This window comes from Ammospiza caudacuta, chromosome 7 (assembly GCF_027887145.1).
Source record: "Ammospiza caudacuta isolate bAmmCau1 chromosome 7, bAmmCau1.pri, whole genome shotgun sequence".
Lineage (NCBI taxonomy): Eukaryota > Metazoa > Chordata > Aves > Passeriformes > Passerellidae > Ammospiza > Ammospiza caudacuta.
Genome location: NC_080599.1, coordinates 3,872,482 through 3,897,019, shown reverse-complemented (window position 1 = coordinate 3,897,019; position 24,538 = coordinate 3,872,482). Strand labels below are relative to the sequence as shown.

The 24,538-nt window shown below is 49.8% G+C and overlaps 1 protein-coding gene across 1 annotated transcript; it reads left to right on the top strand.

Annotated features, from left to right (window-relative positions):
* The first annotated feature begins 5,778 nt into the window (after window positions 1-5,778).
* LOC131559699 (olfactory receptor 14A16-like) lies at window positions 5,779-6,711 on the top strand. The gene has a single exon (XM_058808134.1). It carries the CDS (start codon window positions 5,779-5,781, stop codon window positions 6,709-6,711), a length of 933 nt encoding a protein of 310 aa, XP_058664117.1.
* Window positions 6,712-24,538: the final 17,827 nt, after the last annotated feature.

Here is a 24,538-nt window from a genome sequence, read left to right as displayed (position 1 = left end):
TTCCAAACACTGGAAAGGCCTCTTTGCTTTTCTTTATGTGAAAAAAAAATCCCTCTTCTCCAGGTACAAATGTTTTAAATTAGGACTCTGCATTCACAATTTCAAGTATCCAAGGGTTGTTCCAAGCAAACCTGCCAGGACAACAGGTGAGGCTTGCCTTGACCTCTGGTGAGTCCCGTTCATAAGCTTCTGAAACATGGGGCTCCATGGTTTCCTTCCTATGGAGACCAATGTGACATTTGGGAGCCTTGTGAAATGAAGGGGCCATTGTGACACTGCAGAGCACCATGGATCCAAGGCACCATTGTGACACTGTGGAGCCTCATGGAACCAAGGACATAATTGTGGCTGTGTTGGGTCACATGGTCCCAAGGGACCAGAGCAAAGCAGCAGTTTGAGAGTTAGCCTGGCTGTAACTCAGAGTCAGCCAGATTTTAGTCCGAAAGAACTGGGCATGCGTTTCAAGCCCTAGGAATCATTTGTTTAACTTAGGGTTAGGCCGAGCTTGAGAGCTCCTCCATAAGCCTTTAGTGTCATTATGCTATGTTGTCCAAGTTCTATTCTCATATTGGTTACTTGTTTGTCCTATATGGTTATTGTTCTAGTTTTCTAACCCCAAGTGTACATGTTGTTGCTTCCCCTTTGTCTCAGGTCTTTGGATCCTGCCCCTTGTACTGTGCTCGACTTCTCCATGTTTATTGTTTCTCACCCTATTACTAAAGTTCCTTTTGGGCAATTCCATTAAACCCGCTCCTTTTCATTTTCGCCACCCTCGCACTGAAGTCAGGGAACCAGAGAAGTTTGTCGCAACCATCCTCACTGTGACATTTGGCGCCCAAACAGGAACCATGAATTTCAGGGTTCCCCGTCAATCACATCAGCTGGGGTGAGCTGATGGATAGGCAAGCACTCCCCGTGATTTTGGATTGTGCCGGGCCCGGCCGATCCATCGTTCCTTCGAGGGACCTTGGCCAGGATCAGCAGGAACGATGACGGTTTCACCTGCGTAGGATTGCAGGTGGGTTTGGGGAAATGGAAGACATTTATTGCCCATTTTGCCACTGTGTTTTTACAATATGCACTCAAGTTCCATAATTGATTTGGGGTGTTTTGGTGGCTGTTCCCCCCTAAGGTGGACACCAGATGTCCAAAGTAGAAAGGAGTGTATATAGATGCTTTAAGTTTATTCTCACTGATCACGACAAAATAGTTTCAAAGAATGAATTAAAATCGTGAGGTGGATCATTAAAAATTTTCCAGATGCCCCTGCTGACGAAATCCATACTATCGAATTTTGGGACTCAGTGGGAGTTAAACTGTAAAACATTTAGATCAAAAGAGACCCCATCATGCCCCACATGCTCCCTATCTTCCACACCATCCTTGAGACCCTTCACCAGCAAGCAGTGTGTTGAAAACTGAATCCATTGGTCACTCCTACCTCAGGACCTCTCCTCAAACTTGCCTTTTTTGGACTTTCCACACTGCTCCGAGATGGCCATTGCCACGCCCTCTTGGAGCATTGTACCCTGGACACTCAAGATGGAAGGAGCCTGAATATGGCCTGACCATCCTCCCTCCATCTTGGCTCCTCCACCTCCTGCTTCCATAACCTTCTCTTCTTCCCTGAATGAACCTCCAGACTCCACCCCCACAAGTGCAGGTCATGCCCCACTGTCAATCATTCCACCTTCGCCCTGGGCCTTGCCTCCAGAACTCCACCCTGGAAGTCCACCATCCTAAATCAAGGCCCTTCCTCCCCAACACCTGACAAAATGGTAGTGCTCTTTGCCTCACTCTCCGGCAACAATATAACCCCCATGGTCAAAGATACTAAGCCCAACTGTTGCATTATTTCTAATCTGAATGTTTCTGCTCCAAGTTATTCTTCCGCCCCAGAAGACAGTATGGATTCCACAGAGCCACCTCTCCCCTCAACTCCAGTAGACCCCTAGGAAAGGATCTGAAAGGAAGCAAATAAGGAAGGAGACTGGCAAATAGTCTCAAAACCCCTCATTGTCCTGGTAGGTTATGAAAGTATGAGGCAGAATCCCAGGTATCATCCATTGGTTTATGAGGAAATCAAGGATCTGTGTAGGGCAGCTAAAGACCATAGGAGGGACTTAGCATGTTTTAATGGCCTAATGAGGTCCATGTTTACAGCACATGTCTTAACCCCCTATGATTTAAAATGTATTATGACCATGTTGTCAACTACAGAATACACACTGTGGGAAGGGGGATGGAAGTGTTTACTAAATCAATTAATAGCAGACTATGGTAATAATGAGGCAAGGGCAGAATTGACAATCAACCATCTAGCTGGAGAAGGACAACACAGCCTACCAGATGATCAAGCAGCAGGTATCACCAGAGAAGTATTGGATAATATCAAAGAGTTGGCTTTGAAAGCTTTAATCCAGGTATTTGATGGTGGCACCTCCAATTTGGACTACCTTGGGTAGCTGCAGCTAAAGCTTTAGGACAATTAGACCATCTTGGGTGCCTGTTAAGTAAGCAAGCCAATGCTACCTCCCTCACACTGAGTGGCCTCCTCTCAGACATAGAGACCATCAGACAGGCCACCTTGCAGAACAGCGATAGAGTTTTTACTCTGGGCACATGGGCATGGCTGTGTAGACTCTGAGGGCATGTGTTGCATGAATCTCTCCAGCCACAGCGAGTCAATCCACAAGAGCATTCAGGTACTGAAGGAAGGGTTCAAGAAGCTTCAAGCGGAAAACAAAGACTGGCTCAATAAACTCTTCCAATCCAAGAGACTAAAGGGTTGGATGATATCTAGCTAAACCGGGACATTTAATTCTCTTAGTCGTTGTTGTTGCATTGTTAATTGTCCCATGTTTATTTGGATGAATTTTGAAAATCTTACAAAATTCTTTCAGTTCCATCTTTGTTGTAAAATAGAAAGGGGGAAGATACCCAACACAGGCTCCTCATGGACTCCTTGGAGGAGAGAATTGGAGGCCAGGATGGCACAAAAACTTCTCAGAGACTCAGTGTGGGAAAGAAAATCCTTAAAAGTAACTAAAAGTATTCCTAAATCCATAAAGTACCTTAAAAATCTTGAGTATCTCAAGGCATTAATGAGCCCCACCGAGTGTCAGTACAAAGCCTCTCAAGGGACTAATTAAAGCAGATAATTGGATGCAAAGATTGCATCTCACAGACTCCAAGCCAAAAGCAAAACCCAAAGTTCTTTAAAAATCCGTAAGTCTCTGCAGGGAGCATTAAGGAGCCCTCAGGGCCATTCCCGAGCAAGGCTCCCCAGCGACTCCTTCCAGCAGATCCTTGAGGCCACTGGCATGTGGGCTAGGGGGGGATGCTGAGGGCAGGACAAGGGGCTGACAGTGCCCAGCCTGGCTGGGGCTGTGCCAGGAGGCCCCAGTGCCTCAGGACAAGGTGTCTCCTCCCAGCCCTTGGTGGCACAGACCCTGCTGCTGTGCCCTAGGGCACCAAGACTTGGCTTCTCTTTGTCCCAGTCTGTCATCACTGCCTGCAGTTCTCTGCTCTGCCTGGGGCCTGGGGACACTTTCTCAGTGGGACCCATTAAAAAACCAAGAAACTTTGGAGTTGGATTCTGCCTTGAAGTTCTTGAGAGGTTTCTTCAGCTCCCTCTCAGGGACTGATGTTCATGGCCTGAGCACAAAGCCCCAGAGGCTCATTACAGTCCTTGTGCTGTGTCTGTGCTGCTGATCTGGATGGGCTCCTCCCACAGAGGCAGCTCCTGGTAACCAAGAACAGCTTCAAAAGCACATTTCTCTTGATGAGCAGCTCTTCTGCCAGCCAGTGCCTGCAGCCAGCCTGGGCACATCACAGAGGCACAGAGAGCTTCAATCAGTCAGGGTTGGGAAGGTGCTGAGAAGTGCCTGGGGCAGAATCACTGCCAGCCCTTGGCACAGGAACCTCTGGCTGCAGGACAATGCAGCTGCAGCTCCTGGAGCCATCTCCTAAAGCTGGACCATCCCAATGCCTACAGACCCTGTGAGTACAACTCTGAGTATATCTGGCGGAGAGGAGTTGAAATGCTCATGAAGATCTGACATGCTGAGGGCTTCTGATCAGTCATAGACTATTTCCAAGGTAAGGATTTTGATAAAAATGAGGAAATTGCCTAAGATTTTATATTCAGTTTCCTACTTTTGGAGAATGGCAGGGAAGAGGGTATAAATATTAAAGGTTGATTATGAATTATTTATTATGAATTTTGACAAGTGCCTGAGACATCCAAACTGTTAGTTTTAGTGATCAGTAGGAGATCTCTAATGTGCTTAACGCCACTCTGCCCATGGACAGCACCAGCATCACCTTTGCTGGAGTCATCAGACTTAGCCTGAGCTGTCCTTTCTCCAAGCTGCAAACAGAACCTGCCCCCAGCCAGCGCCCTGCAAACAGCCAGGGTTCTGTAGGGCCAGGGAGAGTGCACAGAGAATTGGGGTCTGTGAGTGCTGACAGGGAGAGATCAGGCACAGGGAAACACCTGCAGGAGGAAAATCTCCAGGAAGCAGAGAGAAGATCAGGAAAGGAGAGAAAACAAAATCCAGCAATGCTGTGGCAGGGAGAGTTTAGAGATGTCCACAGGATCCCCTCCAGTGCAGCCCCTCCCTCTGAACAAGCCCCCTCCCTCCTGTGCCCCAGTCAAGCCTCTGCCCTCAGGGCCGGGGCTCCAAGGCATGCAGCCCCTCCTGTGCAGGCAGAGCTGCAGCAGAGCCGTGGGGCAGCTCTGCAGCCCTGGGCCCAGTTCCTTCTGCAGAGCACAGGGCTGGGAGCAGCTGCCCGGCACTGGGGGCTCTGGCAGGGGGCACAGCTGGCTCAGGGTGACGCTGTCCCCAGTGCCTGGCTCTGGGCAATGCTGTCAGTGCAGCCAGGGAAGGAGCTGCATCTCCCTTCATCCAATGCCATCATAAGGACACTTTGAAATCTCTCTGAGATTTCCTTCCTGTTTTGAGCTTCCCTCCAGAATGCAAACCTGTGCTGTAACATCTCTGTGTTATCTGAAATCCCCAGGGTGAGAGATAGAAGTTCTAGAATGGGAAAATGCTGTTGGGTTGGTGAAATGAGCCCTGTGTGTCCTTGGGTACAAATGTGGGGCTGAGACCTTGAGAAGGGGATAGACATTTGGTGGAGTGTGGGGGATCCATCTGCTCTCAGCAGTGTTGGAATTGTTTTTAAAGGAAACATGGGAGGGTGATTATCCTCTGAGAATGGTGAAAGCCCAGAGAATCCTGGAACAGGACAGGGAGACAGACCTCCTCCCCTCACTCTCCACTCACCACCTTGCCTCAGAGAACTCAGTCTGTTCTCCCTGAGGGCAGTAGAAATGGTGAGAGTTTCTATCATCCAAAAATAGTAAGCAGGAGAGAGTGAAGAGGATTTGAAAATCTCTAGAATATTTAAATAGACTTTACCATTCCTGCTCTCTGGCAGTGGGTGTGCAGATGCTGACAGGGCCTTCTGTATTAACAAGGTTTCAGAGTGGAACAGGAGAAAAAGTCTCTGTCCTCCCCCCACATCTGCACAGCAAGGCTGAATCATAAAAAGCCTGTCCGTAGTTGCCCTGAACCTGATGTCCCACACAGCCAGCACCAGCCAGGCCTCCACACTTGGAACTGAAGGAAAATCCGCTAAAAATTTAAAGGGTGTCAGAGGGTTACAAGAGAAGGGTCCCTGAGAAATGGCTTTGATTTTGCTGGAAGAAGTTTCTCCTAACCTGTCACTGACTTTTCTCCATGACCAGGTCTCCATGTCCAACCCCAGTGAATGTCCAACAGCAGCTCCATCAGGCACTTCCTCCTGCTGGCATTGGCAGACACGCGGCAGCTGCAGCTCCTGCACTTCTGCCTCTTGCTGGGCATCTCCCTGGCTGCCCTCCTGGGCAACGGCCTCATCATCAGCGCCATAGCCTGCGGCCACCACCTGCACACGCCCATGTTCTTCTTCCTGCTCAACCTGGCCCTCACTGACCTGGGCTCCATCTGCACCACTGTCCCCAAAGCCATGCACAATTCCCTCTGGGACACCAGGACCATCTCCTACATAGGATGCGCAGCACAGGTTTTTCTGAATTTCTTCTTCCTTGGATCAGAACTTTCCCTCCTGACCATCATGTGCTACGACCGCTATGTGTCCATCTGCAAACCCCTGCACTACGGGACCCTCCTGGGCAGCAGAGCTTGTGCCCACATGGCAGCTGCTGCCTGGGCCAGTGGCTTTCTCAATGCTCTCATGCACACAGCCAATACATTTTCCCTGCCCCTGTGCCATGGCAATGCCTTGGGCCAGTTCTTCTGTGAAATCCCACAGATCCTCAAGCTCTCCTGCTCCAAATCCTACCTCAGGGAATTTGGGCTTCTTGTAGTTAGTGCCTGCTTAGCATTTGGTTGTTTTGTGTTCATTGTTTTCTCCTATGTGCAGATCTTCAGGGCTGTGCTGAGGATCCCCTCTGAACAGGGACGGCACAAAGCCTTTTCCACTTGCCTCCCTCACCTGGCCGTGTTTTCCCTGTTCCTCAGCACTATCATATTTGCTCACCTGAAGCCCCCCTGCATGTCCTTCCCATCCCTGGATCTGTCCCTGTCAGTTCTGTACTCAGTGGTGCCTCCAGCCCTGAACCCCCTCATCTACAGCCTGAGGAACCAGGAGCTCAGGGCTGCATTTTGGACAGTGATGACGGGATGGTTTCAGAAACATTAAACTGCTAGCCAATTTCTGAAAGTCACTTGTAATAAAAGTCATCTTTGATACTTCTTGTTGGATTGATTATGAGCTTTTTCCCTTTTGTTTTAGCTTTTCCATATTGTTCACCAAGAAATATTCTGAATACCGTTTCTCATTTTGTTTCTCTCCACATTCCCTGTGACCACAGACTCTTTCAATGAGGGGCTGCGCTCCTGCTAGTATTAAAGGAACTAAGGCTCTCCCAGCAAAGTTTTCTACAGAGATGGCCTTTTATAGCCTTCTCTGGAGCTGCAGCAGCAATGTCTGTGTGCAGAGCTGGGGGCAGATCAGTGCTGGCCCAGCAGCTGTGCCCAGCAGCATCAGCACTTGGTGTTGCCAGTGCTGCTGCCATGGCCCTGCCCCGCTGCCCTGGTGGCCCTGGTGTTGCTGCAGGGCCTGAGTGCTCTCAGGGCCGGGCACAGCCCTGGGGGTGGCAGTGCTGGGGCTCCAGCAGGGACAGGCCATGGGCTCTGCTGGGGCAGCACTGACACCTCAACCCAGGGCCTGGGGGCTCCAGGCTCCTTGCCCAGGCTCTCTCAAGTACACAGGCAGGCCAATGCTCAGCACAGAAAAGCCCTGTGAGCAGCCCCAGGCTGGCTGTGGGCAGGCTGGGGGCAAACAGCATGGCTGGGGCTCTGCAAGTGCCCTGGGGCAGAGTGGAAGGAGCAGCAGAACAGGGGCTGATCCATTCCCAGTACACTGGACAGCCCAGGGCAGCGTCCCAGGGCGTCCTCATGGAGCTTCCAACAACAGCCCCCCTCTGCAGCCCTGGCCTCTCCCCCAGCTCACACAGGTGCCCCATCCTTGCAGGCACAGACACGGCAGCACTGGCTCAGCAACCCCTGTTTGCATTGCACAGAGCAGGCGGGAGCACACCCATGCTGTTGCTGTGGGGACATGAACCTGAGGGAGCACAAATGCCATCAGCCCCTGGGGCCAGCAAGGGCTGGGGGACACCAGGGAAACCACTCAGCTTTGTCCTGGCCTCTGCAGTCACCCAGAAAGTTTGTTCCCATCAGCTGGGAATTTCGTGTCCTACTGCAGATGCTGTTGCTCAGAGCCAGGGCTGCCTGGCAGCCACCCCCAAACTGCCCTCAGCATTTCCTATGCTTCCCCTTTGCTTTCTCTACTCTTCCTAGTACAAATTTCTTCCTATTGCCCACCCCTCTTCCCTCCCCTGCAAAAAGCCCATCCCTGTTTGCCCTTTCCTGTCTGGCCCCACTCCCCATTGCAGTTCCTGACTTGGCACCATGGGAACGTCCCTTGGGCAGCAGGATCATCCTGCAAGTGCTGCAGAAATTGTCTGCAGGCTTCTGCAGTGCCTGGTGCTGCTCCCTTGCCAGAGGCACCCCAGGCCAGGGGGGCACATCTGGGCTGCTGTGTCTGGCTCTGGGGCTCCCTGTTCTGGGCAGTGAGGAGGAGCTGCAGAGGCTCTGCAGGACTGACAGGATGGGCTTTGGGGCTGGCAGGAGAAGCTGAGGGACCTGGGCTGCTGCAGCTGCTGAAGAGGAGGCCCAGGGCTCCTCCTGCAGCTGCTCCAAGGGTGGTTCCAGAGAATCCCAGAATCAGCAAGGGTGGAACAGGCCATGGAGATCATCAAGTCCCACCTGTGCCCTGACACCGCCTTGTCTCCCCTGGGCCTTCTCCAGGACAAACAACCCCATCTCCCTCAGCCACTCCTTATAGCACTTGTGCTCCAGACCCATCCCCAGCCTTGTTGCCCTTCTCTGGACACACTCCAGCCCCTCCATGTCCTTCCTAAATTGAGGGACCCAGAACTGCAAACAGCACTCGAGGCGCTGCCCAAGCAGTGCTGAGCACAGGGGAAGAATCCCTGCCCTGCTCCTGCTGGCCACACCATTCCTCATCAATAGGAGCTCCAGTGGTTGGATGAGGGTGTCCTGGGTTGACTATATGATGCTTCTATCCCCAATCGTCTCATTCTGTTAATGTTGAATAATAAGTTTTGTACCTTTAAGAGTGTTCCAGAGAGTGAAGGGGGGAAGAGAAGAGAAGCGCAGTTTGTTTTCAGGCACTGCACTCACTCCTCCACATTCTTGCTCCTGGACTGTGTTGTCTGCGGATGGACAGCAGGACAGAGCTCTTCCTTTGTTTTTTAGTTAGTGTTAACTAGCTGAGGCAGAGAAGTTTCCTGGACTGTTTTTTTTCCTTTCTTTTCCTTTTTTTTCCTTTTGGACCTTTTGAAACTGCTCTGGACTGAACACCCAGGAGAGCACCGGCAGCTGCAGCTGTGGCCCACCAGGCCAGGCCTGGCCTGTGACAATTCCAGCACCGAGGGACTGATCAGAGACTGAGTGAGCTGAGCTTCAACCCGGGGTTTTCTCAGTTTGTCATCTCTTTTAGAGTGGCAAGGGTTCTCATTGTTTGATATTGTTTTAGTTTTATTGTTTAATAAACAGGTTTTTTTCCACCTTTCTCCAAGGAGGTATTTTTTCCCTCCCAGACCAGTGGGGGGGAGGGGCCGATTGGATCTGCTTTTCCCACCGGAGCTCCTTTGGGGGATTCTTCCCCAAATTTGCTCTAAACCTGGACACCGTGGTATGGGACAAGAGATCCATAGATGGGTTCCCAATTAAACCAACACCTGAAAACCCAAGAACGTCCTAATCTTGAGCACTTAACATATGCTGCATGTTGGCAGAGGGATACCACCGGCAGTGAGGTTACAAAAATCTGTAAACTACAAAACCAGGAGGAAAAGAATGAGGGGAGAGAAGAGGTTAGTGTTAAGTGGGACACCCTTAATTACTTACCTCCTCCTCCATTCCCTCCTATTTACCCGGCGATGCCCCAGGTTCCTCTCCCAGATCCCCTGATTTTACCTCTGGCCTCTCCATCCCCAGAACCAGCAGCCGCTCCGATCCCATTACCACCTCTGATTAACACTCCTATGGTTATTACTCCTACCCTAACCTCAACTCCCTTACCTGCTCCAAACACTACTGTCCCACCTTGCTCTAATCCAGTTATTTCTCCAGTCTCCCCCTCAGCCTCTTCAACTGTCTCGCCAGCCTCACCCCCAGTGTCCTTTCCTACAGGTTCAGTCTCTTTCCCCTTTACCTACTGCTGTACCATTACCTCCCCCTAACTGGGAGGTGAGCACCTCCATCCCTAACCCAGCTAGTAGGAGCCCACTAGCCCCCACTCATCCCATTTCTTCAGAGAAGGGTAACCTCACGGAGGGACCTTACTGTAATACAAGATCTAAAACATCTAAAATGGAGAAGCTTTTTCCTCTTGGAGAAGTCCCCATGGATGGGATACGTGGGGACTTGGGTTTGTGAATGCCCCATTAACAGCCACCAAAATTTGAGGTTTTAAAAAGGAGGTAGGGAACTTAGTGGAGGATCTGGTAGGTATATCGAACCAAGTACACCAATTTCTAGGCCCAAACGTTTACACCTGGAGAGAGTTGAACTCTATTTTTAAAATTCTGTTCAGCCCTGAAGAAGTGAGGATGATCATGGCCGCAGGAATGCAGATCTGGGAGCGAGAAAATCGTTAAGGAGATCCCAATGACCAGAAATTACCCTCAGGGCCCTGAGTGGGACCCTAATGAGGAGGAAGATAGGAGGAACATGGAAGAGTATAGGTCTCTGATGGTTAGAGGAATAAAGGAATCAGTTCCCCAAAGTAATAACACAAAACTAGCTTTTGATAGCATGCAAGAAAAGGATGAAACCCCAGCTACTTGGCTTAATAGGTTAAAGAGGGACTTCCAATTATATTCCAACATAGATCCTGATAGCTCTGAAGGCCAAGTGCTTCTAAAAGTGCAATTTGTTACAAAATCATGGCCAGACATCCGGAGAAAGTTAGAAAAAATGGAGGACTGGCAGGAAAAGGGAATAAATGAACTATTAAAGGAAGCCTTAAAGATATATTTAAGGAGAGAAGAGAAAGCCAAAGCTAAAGCTAGAATCATGGTAGCTGTAGCCAGGGAAAGTCAAAGGGTAAACAGAGATCAGCAGGGACAACCATCAAGAGTCAGTGAAAGTGGATAAAAGTCCTCCTTTGAAACACCCAAAGATAAACCTATACTCCCTCCACGGGTGGATACAAACAGAAGACCAGTGGTACCACTGAGTGAGAGGAAATGTTATTATTGGTGAGAGATAGGACACATAAGAAGGAATTGTAATAAACTCTCTTTTGATGAGGCAATTGTAAAAGAACAAGAGGCTCTTGAGAGACTCCTGAGGGGAGATGCCTAGGGGTGTCAGGGGCTTTATATGTTAGGGGACCCAATGTATCACAAGAAGAGCCCCTAGTAAACTTCGAGGTGGGTCCCCAAAGTGAGGAATTGGAATTTTTAGTTGATACTGGAGCAGATAGATCAAGTATAAATGAATTATCCACCGGAGTAATGCCTGGGAGAAAGGTCTCTGAGGTGATGGGAGCGGAGGGAAAACCATTTAGAGCCTCCATAGTTGAAAATGTAAAAATTAAAGGAAATGGAAGGCAGTGTGTGGCTGATTTTTTCTATTTACCTAATCTAGAAAGTCATTTGCTAGGAAGGGACCTAAAAGTCCAATTAGGAGTGGGAATTATCCCAAAGGATGGGAGAATGATAGTCCAGATCATGAAATTGACATCGGGAGATACAGAGCAGATAAACCCAGAGGTTTGGGCAGGAGAAGGAAAGAGGGGCTATCTAGACATCCCACCAATAAAAATTGAAAGGTAAAAAGGAATTCCTCCCGTTCGGGTAAAGCAATACCCAATGCCTATTGAGGGAAAAAAGGGACCGACCCCTGGGATTGAGCAGCTATTAGAGGAAGGTATCTTAAAGCTGTGTATGTCTCCACACAACACCCCTATTTTAGCAATCAAGAAGGCAGACGGAAAATACCGATTGGTCCAATACTTAAGGGAAATAAATAAGAGAACTATAACCAGGCATCCAGTGGTCCCAAACCCCTACACCCTCTTAAGTCAGATTCCAAGGGAGCATGCCTGGTTTACTATGATAGATTTAAAAGATGCATTTTGGGCATGTCCTCTTGCTGAGGAATGTAGGGATTGGTTTGCATTTGAGTGGGAACATCCACAGAAGAGGAGGAAACAACAATTAAGGTGGACGCGCCTACCCCAAGGATTTACCGAGTCCCCAAATCTCTTTGGGCAAGCCTTAGAAGGGCTTCTAGAAAAATTCACCCCGGAGAGTGAAGTACAAATTCTACAATATGTAGATGACTTATTAGTATCTGGAGAGGAACAGAATAATGTCAGGGCAACAAGTATACAAGTTCTAAATTTCTAGGAGCAAAGGGTTTAAAAATATCCCAGAATAAATTGCAATTTGTGGAAGCAGAAGTTACTTATCTGGGACACATAACTGGGAAAGGATATAAGAAATTAGGTCCTGAAAGAATTTCAGGCATACTATCCATACCAGCACCAATAACTAAGCGACATGTCAGAAAACTATTAGGCTTGTTTGGGTACTGTAAGTTATGGTTAGACCAATATACCCAAAGTTTAAAATTTTTATATGACAAATTAGTAAACCCTGACCCAACAGAATGGACAGCTGAGGATGATGAAAAACTAAATAATTTGAAAGACAAACTATCCTCGGCACCTGTCCTAAGTTTGCCCAATCTGGAAAAAGAATTTGACCTATTTGTAAACACGGAAAAAGGAATTGCTTATGGGGTGGTAGCCCAAGAGTGGGGAGGGTGAAAGAAACCAATTGCTTCCATCTCCAAACTGCTAGACCCAGGAGCTAGGGGCTGGCCTGCCTGTATTCAAGCAGTTGCTGCAGCAGCCACTTTAACTGAAGAAACTCAAAAACTGACCCTGCGAGGCAAAACAAGAATCCATACACCCCATGATCTAAAAACAATTATAAGCCAAAGGACCCAGAAGTGGCTTAGTGACTCCAGAGTATTGAAATATGAAATAATCTTAATAGATGCTGACAACCTAGAGCTGGTAACCTCTAAAACCCTAAATCCAGCACAGTTTCTCTCTGGAGAGCCATTATTAGAACTAGAGCATAACTGCTTGGAACTGGTGGAATTTCAGACAAAAGTTAGGGAAGATCTGGAAGAGACACCTTTACCTTATGGAAGAAAATTATTTACTGATGGGTCTTCAAGAGTAGTGGAGGGTAAAATGATGTCTGGATATGCAATAATTGAAGATACAGAAAAGGAAGACATGAAAATTACCGAGAAGGGCAAACTGCTTTCTAATTGGTCAGCTCAGTGTTGTGCTTTAAAGAGGGGACTTGACTTATTGGAAGTGGGACCAAGGGACAATTTACACTGACTCACGGTACACCTCTGGGATCATTCATACATTTGGAAAGATTTAGTAGGAATGTGGGTATCTGAACTCCAAAGGAAAAAACTTTGTGCACACAGAACGGATAAGATCGATATTAGAATCTCTACCTAAAGCTGCAGAGATTGCAGTGGTACATGTTAAGGGACATCAGAAAGGGAATACCATTGAGGAAAAAGGGAATCAGCTGACCAAATGGCTAAGGAGGCAGCTTTAGACCCAGGGGAGCCAGTGAAATGACTCAGGTTAAACAAAGTGTTAGGTGAAATAAGGAAAGGAGAACCAATATTCAGTGAGAAAGAACTAAAAGCAATAAAAAAATTAAAAATGCATCAGGGGGAACAAGGGGGGTGGTTGACACCAGATGGGCATAAATTTTTAAATAAAGCCCTCACCCAGAAAATGTTAACAGAGATACGTGAATAAACCCACTGGGGTCGCAAAGGATTATGTGATCACTTTTTAAGAGAAACTCTATGTATTGGAATATATGAGTTAGAAAAAGCAGTAACTCAAGGGTGCTTAATTAGTCAAAAAGTAGATCAAAAGGTGATGAGAAAAACCACAGCAGGGGGAAGAGAATTAGCCCAAAGACCATTACAAAACATTCACATGGCCTTTACAGAAATGTCCCCTCTACAGAATTACAAACATTTATTGCCAATAGTTGATCACTTTACTCATTGGGTAGAAGCGTTTCCAACTAGAAAAGAAACCACAGAAATAGTTGCCAGGATTATCTTAGAAAACATCATTCCCTTATATGGGTTGGTGAACAATATTGATCCTCACCCCTGCAATGAGAGCCTGGCTTCTGTGTAGGAAGGGGACAGGAAAAGTCCTCCCTGCAGACACATCTGTAATACATCAGCCACAGAAGCTTCTGCCATCTCTGCTCAGCTGCACGGGCACCACTGAGCCTCAGGAGCAGTGAGGGGTTTGTGCAGGGCGAGGGCACACACGTGCATGGCTCTGTCATGGCACCTGCAGTGATGCCCCCCTGGCCGAGCTTTGGGCTCTGAGCTGGCAGCTCTCCCAGGGGAAAGGACTTGACCTAAACTCACCATCTCCCAGAGGCTCAGTCATGGATGTGATTTGGGAAGCCAGGTCACCTTCACTAACAGGTTCAGCTGCAAAGAAAGGCAGGAAAGAACATCACCTGTGGCACTGTAGCAGATCCTCAGGCTGCAGGCAAGGCTCAGCCCTGGGGTACAGCGCCGGGCCTGGCCCCTGCCCATTCTACTCTTCTCTGTGGCTGCACACAGCACACGGAAAGACACAGTGGCATTGCACACGGGAGGAGGATGGACAGCTAAATGCTCCTTCCTCCCACTGACAGCGATCATATGGGATCCCTTGGTGCTCCAGAAAGGAGCGGGGCAAGGTTTACAGAATTCTTCAGCCCTGATTTAACGTTAACGAAAGTGGCCGATGGGTGAGCTCTTGCCACATGGAGACTGATTATTTTGCCAGTAAAAAGGGAAATTCAGAACTTGCCTCTGGCATTCGCCAAGACATTCAAAGTGTCATTCACCTGGACTTCCAAATCTTCCAAGGCGTGATCCAAATCTAGAATGGAGCAAAGACCTGAACCATTCCCTTTGTGTGCTGGGATCCCCTTCTTACCTTTGGGAATTGGGCACTGCAAGGAGGTCGGGTACGGCCATGGGAGCCAGGTGTGAATAGACAAGGCCAAACTGCACAGGGGCCTGGGGAGCTCTGGCCTGGCTCCTGGTCATTCTGCACCCTCTTTGCAGGCCCTGTGACACATCCCTGGAGAGGAAACTGGGGCTGCCCAGGGTCATGGGACCTCTCTCCCTCCCCCAGAGGAAACCCTCCCTAAAGGCCTGGGGAAAACCATCCCCAGCGCTTCCCGGGGAGCAGGGAACGCTGTCCCGGGAAAGGGGAGCCAGGCTGACGGCTCACATGCTCGCCACGCTGGCAGCGGAGCAGCCTGGGCAGCCCTGGCAGGCAGGGCCACAGCCAGGAGGAGCAGGAGGAAGAGGCACAGAGCAAGGGCCATGGTGCCTTGCCCTCTGCCACTCTCGCAGCTCTTGCTGCCACCGCTGTCCTGACTCCGCGTTCCCAATGTCAGCGCCACTGCTGCCACCGCCGCTGCTGCCGCAACAGTTGTGCTCAAGGACTGACTGCTCACTCCTTGTACTGCTGTGCAACCACCGGGTCTGGCACCTCTGTGACCTCAGAGCCAACTGTGACCTCAGCCTGCTGTGAGCCCTGAGCCTGCTGTGACCTCATGGCCTCAGCTGTACCCCCAAGTGTGCCTGCATCTGTACAAATGGACTGCCTTGATTGTTTTTGTGTATCCCAGGTCCATTGCTCAGCAAAACCTTATTTGTCACCTGCTGACATTGTGGGTAAGACTGTGTCCATGGATATTGGAATATGAATCCCAATATTACCAGGTAGATTGTGCCTGGGCCAGTCTGACCCTTGCTGCTAGGCCAAAGGCAGCAACTGTGGTGTATCACCCCAGAGATACCTTTAGCTTGCTGGAGATTGCAGCTGGGCACTGAAACAAGTTCAGGCTTGGTAGGAACTCCGTTTACCTCAGGACGGAAGGCTTCAAGCGATGGTGAGGAGGAAAAGGAGACGGATTCTGCCAGAGGGTTTATATCCAGAGCTTTATTCCATGGTTACAGAGGTCTGAATGTAGGCAACAGCTCCAACAGAATCTAGATCGCATGGCTTGATTCACCTTTTAAGCTCCCGGGGGAGGGGGAGGGAAGGAGCAGGTGAGCTACCAAGCAGGTGGGAGGGGCAGGGTCTCAGGGGAGGATGACACCCAGACAGGCCAATGACCTCTGGGCATAGGGGCATCTTTTGAACTTGACCAACCACACGACGACCTTCCTGAATTGTTAAGCCTGATTGACAGGACTCACTCAGCAAGGGGGTGAGGGGGAAGAGAGAGAGTTATAGGCACACCTAGGAAGGGACCCAGAAGTTTAAAACAGGACATTACAACACACCGCAACACATGGAGATGCTCTTGATGGCTTCCCTCTTTTCCTGGGCTTGCCACTGGAGGAGGTCCAGGCCCAGATGATGCCAGGGAAGGAAATGTGCCCTCAGCCCAGGGATGCTCAGCATGGGCTCCCAGAGCCCTCGCAACCCCGCCGTTGGTTACAGCAGCCCCTGCCTGGCTCCTGCCTGCCCACACCCTGGGCATCCATGGCTGCTCCTGGGCACGGAGCTGAGCCAGTGCAGCTGCCAGGTGGGCTTTGCTGCTGCTGCCACCCGGACACTGGGGTGACAGCTCCATCTCTTTATTGCAACAGAAATGCTGGGCCGAGCTCTGCCCACCTTCAGTAGGGGCCAGAGATCAAGGCCAGTGCCTTCAGGGGGAGAGGACCTTGTTTGGGTGGTGGCAGCACCTGCACAGCAGCAACAAGTTGGTAAAGCAACTGTGACAGGGGCATCAGGCATGGGCATGGCGATGGGGAATGTCTGGTACAGGTGTACCAGTCTGAGGCGTTTGGCCGCTCCTTTGAAGCTGCAGATGGACGCCTGTTGAGACAGGAGGTTGCTGAGCTCCCAGTTGCAGCTGGCACACAGAGACCCTCCTGCACAGCAGGAGATTCCCACTGTGCTCAAAGTCTGCCTCTGAAGACTCAGAGGTGAGCTTCTCAGAAATCCCAGAAAATACCAGGGAAAAGGTTTTAGGTTGGTTGTCGCTCGGTAAGAATGTCCAGTGGGAAAAGAGCCTCTCCAGTATGCTGGGTGCCTTGTGATGACTTAGTTCTTCTTAGAGTAAAGATCACCAATAAAATGCAGTTTTATTTTTTATTCTGCAAGTATTAAAGTGTTCTAGATTTTCAGAATTCTACAACTACTTTGAAAAATCCTGAACTCCTGTGGGAAAAGGGAAGAAATATATGGGGATTTTTTTCTACAAAAACTGTTTCTGAATATTTTGAACAATTTCTGCTATGTAAAAATGTAAAATGAAGACAAAATGGGGTCGCTTTTTCTCAGGAGCCCCGTGCCCAGCTGCTGGCTTCCCAGCCCTGGCTGTGCCCAGACAAGCAGCTCCGCCAGTGCTGGTGGTAGCACACAGACACCTGAGCTGAAGGCCAAAGATGTTGGTGGACTCAGGCCCTTCCCTGAGTCAGGAAGGCTGCAACTCCTGGCCTGGCTGGACACCAGGGCCAGCACCTTTGGGGACAGAGGGTCCTGTTCTGGGTGGTGGAGGCAACAGCATGTCCCCAGCAACAAGCTGGTAATGCAGCTGTGGGGAAGGGACAATGGACACTGGCACGGAGATGCAAGATGACAAGTCCAGTTGATTCTAGAAGTGTAAAAATGTTCAAAGTTATTCTGAATTCTAAAACTACTTATAAAAATCCTTAACTATTATGGAAAAAGGGGGACAAATTTTTGGCGATTTCTTTATTAGGAAAAAAATAACCCTACATATTTCTAAAAGTTTCTAATTATTAAAATAAAGAACTAAGCCAAAATACGGTGTCTCAGGAGCCCCATGCTTGGCCACTGCCTGCCCACCCATGGCTGTGCGTAGACAAGCAGCTCAGCCCGTGCTGGTGGTAGCTCACGGACACATGAGCTGAAGCCCAAAGACATTGCTGTACTCAGGCCCTGCCAGCCCCAGTGGGGACAGAGGGTCCTGTTCTGGGTGGTGGTGGCAACAGCATGACCCCAGCAACAAACTGGTATTGCAGCCATGGCAGGGACAATGGACACTGGCGCGGAAATGAGAGATGGCAGGTCCAGTTCTCCCTGGCTGAGTTATTTGGCCGATCTTGTGAAGATGCAGAGGCACTCCTGTAGAGAGAGGGGGTGGCTGAGGCCCCAGCTGCCAGTGGCACACAGGGACCCTCCTGCACAGCAGGGCCCAGAGCTGGCAAGGCTCCCCAGCACGGTGGAGCTGCTGGCACAGCTTGGCCCAGCTGCACAGCTGTCCCTCAAGGCCCCAGCCAGCAGGGCACGGCTCTGGGCAGGCTCTCTGGCCAGGAGTGGGCCCCAGAGCGCCTCTGCCTTTCAAGGGCAGTCTCGACCCTGCTCTTTCTCCTCCCCACCATGCTTTTCCTCTGCCCTGTAGCCCCAGGTGCCTCCTGTGCTCCAGGGCAAGGCCATGGCTGTAAATGCCTTGGGCTGCAGCACAGGCCAGGGTGTAGCAAGGCTGTTGTGCCTGCGGTGCAGCCTGCCAGCCCCAGGGGAGCCTGGGGCCGCGGCCCTTCCCCACCGGGGCTGGGGCTGGCATGACAGGGGCGCGGCAGCTCCAGAGTCCTCGCACGGCCCCCAAGGATGGGCTCCACCAGCCCGCTGGGCCTGCAGGCTGGGCCCGAGGCTTTGCTGGAAGCTTCCTGCTGACTTTGCACAGCATCGTCCAAGAGTGGCCTTTGCTGCGCTGAGAAGACTGAAAAACCCCACTGCACACCTCATGAGGGACTCCTGAAAGCCTCAGTAGAGACCATAATTACTCCCTTGTGCCTCGTGAGGGATCCCTACACCCCTCAGCAGGGACCCGAAAACACCCCTGTGTGCCTGACAAGGAATCCGTGAACACCAATGCAGAGACCCCAAGACGGCCTTGTGTGCCTCACAATGAACCCAGCCTCCTGCCCACCTTAGCAAGGACTCAGCTCCTCTCCAGGCCTTGACAGCAAGCACTAAACTGCCACGGTAATCGCGAGGCACTCATGCCCCTGCCAGCCCTACAGATGTCTCCAGTCACTTCAACACCATAGAAAAGATCCCAAATCCCCATAGAAGCTCATGAGGAACCCCAGCCACATGCACCATTTCCAAAGGACCCAAAGCCCCGCACGTCTTAGTGCAAAACTCAACACACACAAGACCGGCCCCTCCAGCTCGTGTGCCTCGTGACGGAGCCTGGTCATCTGCCAGCATTACAGAAGTCCCCCATACCCTGCATGCCACAGAAAAGCCAGGCTTGCATTAACTCTAGCCAACAGTGTGTTCCCTGACAAAAATCAATTCCCTTCGGGGAATAGGGAACATGTGTTGTGGGGCCGGCTGCACCGGTGGCAGCAATAGGGAGCGTCTGCCCATGCTGTGCTGCACTGCTGAGCTGGTAGCACGGTGGATGCGGGCAGGACGTTCTCCGTTTCCCCCGGAGCTGGGGCCTGCAGGCACCTTGCCGCCCCTTGGCACAGGCTGTGCCACCCAACAAAGCCCAGCAGGCCAGGAGGAGAGCCCGGGGGCAGCAGCAAGCTGAGAGAAGGCCCTGCTCTAGAACTGAGGGAGCTCCACCAGAAGCAAAAAAAGATGGTAACTTGCAGACATTCCCACTGTGCTCAAAGTTTATCTGAGAAGACTAAGACGGGAGCTTGTCAAAAATCCCAGGAAATATCAGGGAAAAGTTTATACGTATGTTAGTTGTGACTAGGTACAAAGCTCCTGCAGGGAAAGAGCCTCTGCAGCACGCTGGAGGGCTGAAGGGGTCTTACTTCTTCCTAGAATAAAGATTACCACTGAAATGCAATTTTATTTTTTATTGTAAAAGGAGAAAATATTTTCCAGAACTCTAAAACCAGTTTTGGGACGTGTCTCCCATGGAGGGAGACCAGCAGGACAGCTCAGTACCCGAGTGCCCTGAGCCTGCTTGGGATAATTCCTCTGGGCTGTGCCCATCTTGTCTGGGCTGTGCCCGCAGTGCCAAGCAGCAGAGAGGGCAGCTCAAGCCTCAGCAGGGCTCAGGCCCAGAGGCACAGCAATTACCTCGTGTGACTGTGCCTGGCATCGCCTCCCTTCCTGCAGGAAATGCCACCTTCCATAGAGCCCCTCTGTCCATCCCTTGAGAAAGGAAGAGGCACAGCTGGATCAGATGGAATCATTGCACATTCAGGAGGTGGCCTCTTCAGGAGGCAATACTTCTCCAAAACATGGATAAGGATCCAGAAAATCCTGATCCCCCCTGGCCTTTGGGGCTAGCTATGGCCCTCCCTCCTCAATGCAGCCACACCTCAGGATGTGACTGGGGACCGGGAAAATGCAGGGGATCCCTAGTGAGTTTGGGCTGCCTGTCAGCTGATGCCCAATGCCTTCCTGCAGAGGCTGGGGAGAAGCTGCAGCCAGGCCAGGCTGGGAAACTGTTCTGCAGGGCATAAAAGCAGCAGCGGGGCAGTGAGGCTGCCATGGATCCCTTCCCGCTGTTCCAGGCATGGCATGTCCAGACGTGCAGCCAGAGCCCTCAGCTGCTGAGCCCCAGGACAAGGCTGAGGGAATACACCCACCATTCCCTTTGAGCAGTTCTCTCACGATGTGCTTCAGGATGTATTTTGGCCCATGGTGGGAAAAGGGGAGAGGGGGAGCGAGGCTGCCATGGATCCCTTCCTGCTGTTCCGGGCTCTGCTCTGACATGGGCGACCCTGGCTCACTCTAGGATCTCTCCCAGGTCTCCTCCCAGAGCTTCATCCCACAGCTCAGCCCCAAGGGCCAGACAGGTATTAGGAATTTCACAGCCTACCATTGGTGACTCATAGTCAGAATGCACAGGAAAACTCTAGCTGTGTTTCAAAATACCAGATGCTGTGTTGTTTCCTTCCCACTGCAGATTTTCCATTGCCCCAGCCTCAGCACCTGGCAGCCTGCCTGGATGTTCTCCCCGTGCCGCTTCTGCAATCCCACTCATCCAGGTCCTCCTGGTTCTGTGGGCAGCTCTTGGGGCCACTGAGGCCCTGTTCCTCCTTTGTTTGTGAGCATGTCCGAGTGAGAGATGACTCAGGGGCTCAGCACCAAGGCCTCCAGCAGCAGTGGTCAGTTCCTGAGCGCGCTCGGGGGCCACAGGCAGCTGCCCATAGCTCTGGCAGGGATGTGAAGGGGATGCCGTGCAGGGGAGCAGCCCCCACGCCCCAGCCCTGCCCATGGGGGCCTGCAGCCCGTGGGGATGGAGCAGCAGTTTCTGGGGTGACAGAGCCAGCAGCTGGGCACTGCAGCACACAGTGCACACATCTACTGCAGGGATATGTTAGCAATATTGTGTATACATGTACTCCAAATTGAAAAAAATCAGGCTAAGTGTAGCTTAATTTCAGAGGCATTAAGGAAGAATTATTACCGCTGCTTTCCCGGCTGAGTTTTGGAACATTATACCTTTTTTCTAATACTTTATAAAAACAATCTCTGAGTCTGGAAAGGGAGTTTTTCAATCACAAGGGTTCTTGCTTCACTCCAGGAAAAGTGTAATTCAGTGTACCAGGGAGATTTTCTCTTAACAAATTGCTGAGTTCTCATGCTGCCACTCATTAGTAGAGATGAAATATTTTCTCACTGTTTATGTTTGATTTTTGTTTGGAAATAGTAGGAAAAAAATGTACCCACTGTCAAGATTTGGTTCATGTGGATCAGTTATTATTTCAGCTGCATAAGTTGAGGGAGGAATTCACAGAGGTTATTCCAGGCAGAATCTGGTGCTGATGTTTGTGCCATTGGAGCCTGGAGTAGGCTCTTTCCTAGCACAACTCACCACACTGAGCTGCTGGGCATATCTCGTTTGTTTTCTGGTTTTTGCTACTAAGAGCAGCCAGCATCATTTAACAGTACCTGAAACAGATTTGTTCGTTCCTCTGAATCAACTGAAACTGTGAGTTTGAGTTTCTCCACGTTTCAGCCTGGAGAAAAGGAGGCTCAGGGGGAGCCTCGTGGCTCTCCACGAGTCCCTGACAGGAGGGTGGAGCCAGGTGGGGCTTTGCTCCCATGGGAACAGGGACAGGACAAGAGGAAAAGGTCTCAACTTGCACCAGGAGAGGTTTAGATTGGAAATTAGGGAACATTTCTTCTTGGAAAAGGTTGTAAAGCATTGGAACAGGTTGCCCAGGGCACTGGTAGAATCACCATCCCTGGAAGAGCTCAGAAGACATGTTGATGCGGGACTTGGGATGTGGTTTAGTGGTGAACATAGTGATGGTGGTGCTTGATGGTTGGAATTGATTATTGTGAAGGTCTTTCCCAACTTTAGGGATTCTCTGATTCCATGATTCTAAACAACCTGGTGATAACATAATCTAATCTCTCTTGGTGTACATGACTTGGTTTACTCTCTGATGTTTTCTCCACATCCATGTGCCAATGCATCTTCCAGCACATGGAAGGAACAAACCAGGTGTGAAGACTGGAGAAGGAAAATGAGCCCACATCACTTCCTTGGGAAGAGAAGAGAAGATCCAGCAACTTCCAGAGGGAAGGAGAAACAGAAAAAATGGTTTGAGAAGCTGAAGTAGTGGCAGAGGTACCAGGGAGAAGAAATAAGAGGTGAGAGAAATGGTGGCTATGAATTGCAGGGCAGGCAGAGGACACCAGTGACCCAAACAGTTTGGCACCTCCTGGCCATTAGGCAGCTGACCCGAAAAGTTCATCTCTGCTCAAAGGGCATGCACAGCCTCGCCCACCCAGTACAGGTGCAGGAACAGCATGAGGAAATGGGAGGTGAATGTCATAAACAACCTAAATACTGTCATGCATTTCCAGCAGGTTTTGCAGCCTGTACTGAGCATCTCAGTCCTGGCTGCACTGTTCCCAGACACCAACACCGTTAGATCAGAGGGAGCTGATTTAATCAGTTGTTAAAATAATCAAATCATTTCATTTTGAAGTCAAGTCATTTGAATGATAAGGACCATTTAAACCTTGCTACTCAGAAGGCAGAAGATTGGGCTGAAGCCAGAGCTTTGAGGAGCAGCCAGATAGGGACAGGTAGAGCCAGGGAATGATAACATGGCACCCACCTCAGTTTGGGAAGAATCATTTGCCCAGCAGGAGCCCAGCTCCAAAGCAACATCCCTGGAAACTCTGCATCATAAATAGCAGGGAGTTCATTCATACAGCAAAAGATTTCCTGGCCTTATTTACCCTTCCACATTTGCTGCAGCTCTTCATTTCAAAAGCCATGTGAGTGCCCTGTGCTGGAAGGCTTGTCCTTCCCCTGCTCCTGGAGCTGCACCAGGATGTTCTCTGTTCTGCTGCTGACCAATGCATCTCCTGGCTCCCTACCACTGAAGGAAAATAAATCTATTTACAAGACACAAACAGCTTTGTGTAAATCATAGCCATGGGCTGCCAATTGTGTGTTCTCCCAGCCCAGCAGTGCCTCCTTCCCCCAGCACAGAGTGCTGCACTAGCGCAGCTCCAGGCCCGTGTTGCTATTAGGTCATGTCACCAGGGACTGGAAAGCACCAGACTATGCTCTGTGTCTTAAAAATCCAGATGTGTGATGATTATCTCATGATAGCCATCATAGATCCTGTGGTAATCCTATTTCTAATAATTTAGCCTTCAGGAGTTCTTAGGCTGGGATGAGCCCATGCACCGAGCTGGAGCAAACTGTGTGCTCAGGTCTACTGTGTGAAACAATCACTGTGGTCCTAGTGCTGCCTCCTCCCTGAAAAGATGGAGCTGTTACATTCTCCTGAGTCCACATGGTGGAACCAGATAATTTCTAGTTGGGAGGATGTACAGCAATGCTCAAACCACTAATATCACTAAATATAGTTGCATGAAATTAAAGAAGAATACCCTTACTTTCAGTTATGTGAGATGCAAAGCTGTGTTTCGTGTCAGGTACAAACAGGCGAAGTATGTACTTGCGAATGCGAAATGTGGACATCAACAATGGGAGAGCTGTGAATTCTAATAATAACTGAGGAAAATAAAGCATGGAAAAAGGCCTTTGAACCTATCTTTTGTTTGCAATTAACCCTGGTTGATTTAGGAGCATTGGAATTAAGGTGTTAAGGATGTTGCTTTTTGCTTCCATTTAATCCATAAAAAGCTCTGCAATAGTAACCTTTTGAAGGATAATTTTAGAATATTACTTGTATCCTTGAAACTATGGCTTTGAATATATATAAAGGAAATATGCTTATCTCATGCCCTATTGAAGCAGAGAAAAAGAGCTTGAGCAAGGAAAATGAACATCACCTCAAGGATTTATAGTTTCAACCAAAGGGAAGCTGGACATCACTGTTATGAGATTTAGAGTCTCTGCAATTAAAAGGTAGACCCACATCTGGGGAGCTGGACCCCACCAGATGGGATTCGTCTTTCTTCTTTCGGAAACTGGACCGTCACCATCTGGGGATACTCCTTTGAGATACATCCTGAGAAATTAAAATCACAATAGTGTATAGAATTGTGATGTAATAATTTCCAATAAAAATTGCTGATGAGTAAAAGATTAGAAATAGAAACTGCTGAAAAAAACTGATGAGTACCCCTATAAATACCTATAACCATCAATTATCGGTGTGCAGTTGGAGGGAAAACATCTCCCACTGTACCCAGCGCTGTATTGCTCATACTTTACCATATTAAACAATAAATTGATTGCTGCTTGAATATTGGCCTAGTCAAGCTTCTTATTCATAACAATGACTCAGCCTTGTCTGTCGCGGCTCAACTGGCTGCACTGCTGGAGCTCTGTAGAGAGCTGATCGGGGAGGCTCTCTTTGCTGGGGCAACCTGAGCTGGCAGGGATTTTCCTTTTCTTTAA